General features: G+C 43.7%; 1 protein-coding gene across 1 annotated transcript; it reads right to left on the reverse strand.

The window, feature by feature from the left end:
• Nucleotides 1-2,022: 2,022 nt before the first annotated feature.
• Nucleotides 2,023-8,055, reverse strand: SPP2 (secreted phosphoprotein 2). The gene is made up of 4 exons (XM_078616766.1): nucleotides 7,731-8,055; nucleotides 7,131-7,250; nucleotides 5,260-5,388; nucleotides 2,023-2,944 (listed from the first exon to the last, which is right to left on the reverse strand). The coding sequence occupies exons 1-4, from the start codon at nucleotides 7,896-7,898 to the stop codon at nucleotides 2,816-2,818; spliced, it is 546 nt and encodes a 181-aa protein (XP_078472892.1). The 5' UTR covers nucleotides 7,899-8,055; the 3' UTR covers nucleotides 2,023-2,815.
• Between the last annotated feature and the right edge of the window lie 243 nt (nucleotides 8,056-8,298).

Genomic DNA, 8,298 nt, shown 5'->3' on the forward strand with positions numbered 1-8,298 from the left:
CTGTGACCAATTTTTTTTCCATCCATACTCATGAATGCATTACTCACCCTTGTTAATCCGGAATAACGCCCAACTGGTGAATACACACCCTGTGAGTATGTATTCGGTATGGGCGTCGGGGGGGGGGGGGGTCGTGGCGCTACGATCCCCTGACCTCATGGTCTGCTCTTCTCACTTATTCCACCCCAGCTTCTCCCAATGTCATGAATGGCTCATCGCGGCTGGCCCGGTAAACCTTTTGCGCCCATACACTATTAAGCCAACTCAGGGTCAACGCGATGTAACTTGTCCTGCGAGGGTCAGCCCCAGGCACCGGGAAACCATGGGACTTTCTTCATAGCGTCCCTTTGGATTAAAACCCATTGTGCCAAGCAATCCCCCACCAGGACACTATGTGTGTGTGCTGCGTGTGTGTACTCAGTGGGGGGCCAGGGGGGGTCGCAGCGCTTGCAGTGTGGCTTCGCGGCTGTGGCACCACACATTCTCCCGTATACAGATTTCGAGTTGGAGAATAAAAGGTAATCTACCCTGGAGAAGTCTTCACGTCCATCGTTGGTGTGCATGTCAACCTCCAAGTTCACTTACAAACTTATTCTAAATAATGTTCAGCCACCAAACTGGACATAAGTGTTCTATACTTTTAAAGTGTTGTACTCTGCGATTCCGTGCCCCACGTATTAAGTGTGCATGCACCACGTGCCCGGCAGGCAGTTATCCTGCGCGGGTTTCGTCTCACCCCTGCTTATCCAGACAGATAACTTTTTTTATAATATACTAGCGGGAAGTACCCGGCGTTGCCCGGGCAAAAAAATATTTAAAAACTTCTCTTAAAAACCTTACATATACATACACAGTTACCAAGCTATTGTGAAGCCCGGTGGGCCGTTTGTCCATTTCTCCAAGAATAAAATTATAAGAGGCTTGCAGAAGTCCAAAAAGTAATAAAATGGAGGGTTAATAGTTGGTCAAATTTTTTTCCAAAAATTATCGACCCCCCCCCCCATAAAAACATATTTGACCCCTGCTTGTTTGATACCTGCTATCACTACAGCAGAGCATACCGACTGTGGTGGTACCGCTATCACTGCAGCTGTGCATACCGACTGTGGTGGAATCTGCTATCACTGCAGCTGTGCATACCGACTGTGGTGGAACCTGCTATCACTACAGCAGTGCATACCGACTGTGGTGGTAGCTGCTATCACTACAGCAGTGCATACCGACTGTGGTGGTACCTGCTTTGACTACAGCAGTGCATATTGACTGTTGTATCCTGCTATGACTACAGCAGAGCATACTGACTCTGGTGGTCCCTGCTATGATAACAGCAGTGCATACTGACTGTGGTGTTACCTGCTTTCACTACAGCAGTGCATACTGACTGTGGTGGTACCTGCTATGATTGCTGCAGTACATGCTGACTGTGGTGGTACCTGCTATCACTACAGTAGTACATGCTGACACTATAGCAGTATATATCGACAAACTACTAACCAGACAGAGTGCCGTGGTGAGGTTTAGTCCCGTTCAGAGCCGCGGCCTCACTTAGATTGCCCAGCCGGCCGAGGTGGCACCTTGGCAGGCTTGGGGCTGGGCTGCTACCCCCACCCCCACCATCCCTCCGCCCGCACTACAATAATACTAAGTGCGATATTAGTATCTATCGACCCTATAGTAGTAAGTGCACACATTGGGGTGGGGGGGAGGAGAGAGAAGAGGACATGACACTTTGATGAATTTACCTCAGCGTCGTATTTTTTTTGCATTTTGAACGCGAAGGAGAAATCCCCGCCACCCTCCACCAATGACGCGTGTGTGTTGCTAGGGGCAACCCCCGGATAGATTTAGTGGTGCAACGAAATAATTAAATAATGATAAATAGCACTAAATTGTTCATTTCACTATTTTAAAGTTGACGGAAGGGAAAACGGAATGGCGACAACCCCACGGTTTTGCAAGCCAAATCCTTCGCAAGTGCGCATCCACAGACAGACAGACGGACAGACAGACAAACAAATTACGTTTATAGGTAACAGTATGATTTTATTATGCTTTTCAACAAAAGTACATGACCAAAGTATACAGTCAATTGGAGATCAGAAAGCAAATAATTAAGTTTATTCTCCGGCCATGGTCTGATAACATTAATGAAAATGTAACATTTGCTGCTTCATCTTCTTGGTTCTTTCGGTAAAGTCACGTAGAAGGGAAGTAATAAAATAATAAAAATAAAACACAATAAAATAATTCTCACGACGTTTCTGCCACAAAGCAAGCAGCCGTCCTCAGGTGAAAACCAGGTCCGTCGAGGCGACAGAGTCTGAATGAAACAGCACACGAGCTTGGAGCATATATATAAGCTGGGCGCCTTGACAAAGGAATTTGCATATCAAGAGGAATTTCGCATATTTATGGGAAATGCAGGAATGTGATTAGTACTACATATGCATGTGCATTATGCAGGATTAACAGCATCAAAGGGAGCTGCAGTTGCTGCTGCTGCTGCAGTTGCTGCTGCTGCTGCAGTTGCTGCTGCTGTTGCAGTTGCTGCTGCTGCAGTTGCTGCCTTTCCATTTTAATATAACACTATGTATTATTCTACCCACCCTAATGTGTATCACACTGCTATATATTTACTATACAATTACGACACCATACATTACTCTGCACACTGCACCAAGCATACAAATGCCACACTATCTGCCACTATACATTTGTATGCTTATTGTGTTTTATTTTTATTATTTTATTACTTCCCTTCTACGTGACTTTACCGAAAGAACCAAGAAGATGAATCCCTGCAGTCACGAAAGCTTTAAATCGAAATTTGCTGCTTCGTTTCTGGTTTGCCAGGGCGGCCGGCAATATGCATGAACCCAGGTCTTCGTGCCGGTTTCTTTTTGCCATCTTGAGGCTCCGCTCTCTTTGACCGCCGATTCATGAACTGCAATGTAGCAAAAAGGAGACAGCTTTGTGAAATGATGCACGCAACATCTTAATGAAGAAAACTTGTTTTGTGAGGCTTGCATTGGCAGTGGCACACAAGAACAAACATCAATAACACTATGTGCATCCACAGTGACTTGCGCACAAACACGTCGTTGACCACGACCACGAGTACACCGTCCCTCTGTTAGCCCCGCCCCCCCTCCCGATACGTTCCATTCATTGGCTATCACATTCTGATAAGCCCCTCCCCCCCCTCCCCCTTAACTGGTACTTAAGAGCTTACACCTTGAATCCCTCCCTCACTTGATGCAGCAAATCTGGCTGTGACGGTCCCACCTGATGACGGAGACTTGTGTTGCCTCCGAAACGTCGTGATTTTTATTGTTTTATTTTTATTAATTTTTATTTCATTTTTTACCTACGTGACTTTACCGAAAGAACTAAGAGTATGAATCCTTGCAGTCACGAAAGCTTCAAATCTAGAATCAATAACACTGCCCAAAAGAGGCAGCATTGCATATGTAGGCGGTGTGAGGTCACCTGTGATTAATCACACATATACTTGTGCACTTTACTTATAGCTGCAGGTATCCCGGTGCGTTTTTTTAATTTACAGTGAATGCATTGCTGACCCCAAGCCCCATGCACACTGTAGAATACAGGGCATGCCCCCAATTTAGATTTGGGCGGAATTTGTGCTGAGAGATTGAGCTGCGGTGTTGTAACGTGGAGAAGGTGTGTTTGGTCACTATTCCAGATATGTAATTGCCCATCTGAAGCACACTTTCAAATAAAGTTTTCGTGTTTTACAAACCGCTGGTGCTCAGCTGTTGTGGAGTTACCCTAAACTTCTTCCGGAGGATAAACCACAACACGGAATACTTTGTCATCGTCTCTGAACTTTGTTATTTCATATTGTCATCTATTAACCAAACAGTCTCCCTCATTAGGATTTACAGCCAGAGGAGAGGGACAGGGCCGACCGGCTACACATAATAGGAAACATTTTGGGCAATGGCCCCTTTTTCATCGCAGACATTTTTAGACAAGCCAGGAGATCGAGTGATTTATGATCGGTGACTATGGGGCCGTGACAGAAATGTAGTTTTGGTCATAGAAATGCAGTTTTAGGAACGTTCAATGATGAACCATATTCAATTGGTATATGAACAGTTACTCATTGAAATGTATTTAGTAACAGACAAACATTTACAAATGTTACAAAGTATTTGCATAAAATAAACAACTTTTTAAGGAATTCTGTCCCAAAATTACATATTTGTCAGGACATCTTCCTGTAAAAAAGAATGAGCCTAGGAAAATCAGGAGAGGTGAAAACCCTTATCGTGAATTTCAGAATTCATACACTGATACATGCCTGCTGGGACCTATGCCGGTGCAGTGCTCAAAGCAGGATAGCCTAATGATATTGCACGTTCCAAAGACATCCGTACTGGACCCACATGACACCTATTCACTTTTTCATGACCAGTGGGAAACATTACCGGTTCAGGAATTTCCCAAACTTCGTCATACATTGCTGTGGAGCATTATAGGTTAAAGCAAATCTTAGAGCAAAACCACATTGTGTCAGATAAATAAAGCCTATCGGAAGATGGACTATTTGCACATGTACATACAGAATTGTTCATATATTGTTTAACCCATGATGCGCCACAAATGCTTAATAAGTTCACATACAATAGTGTATTTTTTCATTGAACTGTTATGGTTTAAATAGAGTATTTTTACCTATAGTGTTGTATCACCACAATATTTGTTTAACATGCCGAATTTTGATGATGAGTTATCCAAAAGGTCAAAACCACATCCGAAATTGCTTGCTTAACCAAGCGCTGATGCATAATATTAGTCTGGAAATCCAGTGGGCAGATGTACTATACAATGTTTATTTGCACTATGGGGACCTCATTTGCCAGTAAAAATATGATAATTGGTTCTTTACCCTTCTATCTGGCAACAAAACTGACACCTTTTTACAAGGAGTCATGTTTGCATAGACCGCAATACCTGCAGTCATAAATACAAACAAAAGACATAACTCTGATAATGTGCACTGTCCTTGAAGTTGATTGGTCCACACCCGAGACAGCTTTCCTTAGAGCCTAGTCTCACATGGGTTGGACCAGAAGACGCCTTTTGGCGTCTTCACAACAACAAATAAACATTGATAAACAATTATCAATGTTTATTTGTTTGTGGAGGCAGAACAGAGTTCTACTTTTGCCCAGGGATGTCCCAGTTTTGTTTGGGGATGAGGCAAACAGCTCGGGCACTTTGGGCACTCACCCGGCCGAAAGTGTCGTCGTGGCTGTCGCTATCCGACTCCTCGCTGCTCTCCTGGTCGCATGACAGGTCCGACACCACAGGGGCGTTTGTGTTGCTCTTGGTTAGGATCGCTTTGCACTCCCATAGCGCCTGTCAGAAGCAGTTCCGTTACGTTTGTCGGGATTTAGGAGACTGTGTACCATCTCCTGGAGTTGCCATATCATTATCAAAATACGTTTTCTTCAAAGCTTTTTACGATTTTTTATCATTTGCTAATTTTCAGGACCATTTTTAAAATTGGTAAATGCCAAATTTTCTCAATGACTATCTGTACTGTAATTTGTTTATTTTATTGAATATCATCAGTAGCATATTTAACATCACGAATGCTTTTTGAAAAATAATGGCAATGAACATCGTTATCATATGTTAGTATCATTGTTATCTTTTTCACCTTTTTATGCTTTCACAATAATTATTCCTATGAAAATGTTGATTTACTTCATCAAGCCAAGCAGTAATGCTTATCAAGAGATTTTTTTCCTCTACATATCCCAAGTGACATCTAAATAGCTGGTCTCGGGGATTACACAGGGCATGGCAACCTGATAATTTACCAATTGCATCATTCATATGCACCTCTGATTAACATGGTTGGCTATGTGCGATGCGAAATAAGTTCAAAATACATACAGGATGCTTCAGCATATTTTTAACACTCATATAGGACTATCGTTTTTAATGGAAAAAGAACGGATAATACACAGAACAAATGTATGTTAATAGCTTTCAAAAGTCAAAGAGTCTTCACTTGTTCGCCATCATTGTCAACACATGCCTGGAATCTTCTCCAGGTGGTCTCCAGAGCCTGGAAGTGTTAAAAAAATTGAAGCACCTTGTATATGTGTAGTGGCATAACGCGCAGGGTTAGCAAAGAGAGGGTGCAACTGAGATCATGCAGAGGTAAGCGGGGAGACATGGATTAGGCGCTGGAGAGGCGGCTGCAAGTAGGGGGAGAAGCAGTGATTGAGCGGGTGCATTTGGGGGTGAGCAGGTGCGAGCGTTGGAACACGGGGTAGACGCCGGAGAGGCGGGAGATGGGGGCAATAAGAAAGAGAGAGAGAGTGCGTGCAGGAGGTGCTGTAGAGGCGCCAGCTTAATGGGGGGTAATTGAGGACCCCAAATAAGGAGGAATATATAAGGGAGTGTGCGGAGCAACACGGGGAGATGGCTGGTTGGTGCTCAAGGGATGAAGAACACAAGAGTCGGGGAGAAGACGCCTGGGACCTCGCCCTTACCCTGTCCTCCCCAGCAATGTTGGCTGATCTCCTGCTCGGGGCAGGGACGAGGGTGGAGGTGTGAGGGAAGCAGGACAGGTTAGCAGAGTATTGAGTGAGAGAGTTAGCAGAGTATTGAATGAGAGAGTTAGCGGAGTATTGAAAGAGTTAGCGGAGTATTGAGTGAGAGAGATAGCTGAGTATAGCGGGGAGGCAGATTGGTTATCGTGTAAGTAAGGAGCATCCACACTGGATGCAAGGTAAATAAAGTGACAGGAGAAAAGCTAAGAATGTCCGTGTGAGTGCAACACTACATATGTACAATGGCAGGAGATGCCAGTAATCAGACTGCACATTGGGTTGTCACCTTGGAAGTACACAAACTAGGCCATATGAGAAGAAGGATTTCTCATCATGACTGAAGAGGAGAATTCCATGTAAATGCATTGTCTCGATTTGGTGTATTCTTACATAATTAACAAAAACGTTGGCGTTCAATATCCTGGGAAGACGTAATAGGTTTACTCGTACAGCTACCTCAAAAGGATGATCCTGGGAAAACCATGACAGATTGCAAACCCTAACTGCATGCTGCATCTAATGATGTGGTCTCACGGGATATGCTGCCGGGTTGAATTCGCAGGTGGATGGGTTCTTTCCACTGGAGCGAGGGCAGAGAGTCTCCTTCAGTTCAAAGTCCACGAAGCTGGCGGATCCCATTTTGCCGCTCCCCACCTGTGACAACATTTAATCGATGTATTATTACAGCAGCACAATTGCTCAACGATCGTGTTGGGTCTGTAACATTGTCACTTAAAAACGAAAACAATCTCAACTGATCTTCCATGGAAAAGGTGTGCTATACATCAATCGGAACACGTTTTTGTTACATGGAAAATCCTGGATGAGTCCAGATGGAACATTGCCCGAAACGTTTCCCATTTTAAATGTATATATTTGTAGGCCACAGTTATTGAGATATTTTTCTGGTTATGGAGCGGTGGTGTTATGATGTGAGGAGACGATTATGGAATTAGGTACGATGGGTGGAGCTTAAGCCAATGGGAAGATGTCAAAAAAGTGGAAATAACAGAAACGCACTGTAGATATTGTTTTAATTTTATGGCCGTGGCTTTTCATTTTAGAGTGAAGGCATTTGTGTTTAAGTAAGAAATTCTCGTTCAGTGTTACTTTTATATTGCGGTTCGAACTGACCTTCACTTTCTTGACTTTGTAGATCCCAAACAGGTTCGGTTGTTGGAGCTCCGAATTGGCCTTCTTAATAATCACTGCCCTCAGCTTGTCATTTAGACGTGCTGAATGAGCTATGCTGCAATGGCACAGCAGTACAGCAAGCAGCCCGAAAAAAACAGCTGGCCCCATAGCTGATGAATGTTGCTGAAATATCTCTTCTAATGATCGATCTAGATGGAGCCTCTCACTTTAAATGTTGAGTCTTTGTTGGCTGTAGGAGGGATTCAGCCCACTGATAGTGCTGTTTATTGTAATTCTCCACGTATCGGACACAAGCCATTGGTTGAACAGTGTTATCACTGTTTCAACAAACCCGCAAGGTCACAGACTGTAGATTTTAAAATTTGTGCCTTTGCAGAGTACTATGATTTGCTTTCTGGTTGTACCGTGTTTTTTTTTTACATGTCGTTGCACGCGCTTGGAGTTTCTTTCAGACCTGAAGTTTGTGCGGGGAGCAAATATCGGATATCATACTAAACAACCCGTGATACAACCTGAAAATACATCAAAAAATGGTGTTAAGAAGACA

Source organism: Lampetra planeri, chromosome 51, assembly GCF_965212315.1.
Source record: "Lampetra planeri chromosome 51, kcLamPlan1.2.h2, whole genome shotgun sequence".
Lineage (NCBI taxonomy): Eukaryota > Metazoa > Chordata > Hyperoartia > Petromyzontiformes > Petromyzontidae > Lampetra > Lampetra planeri.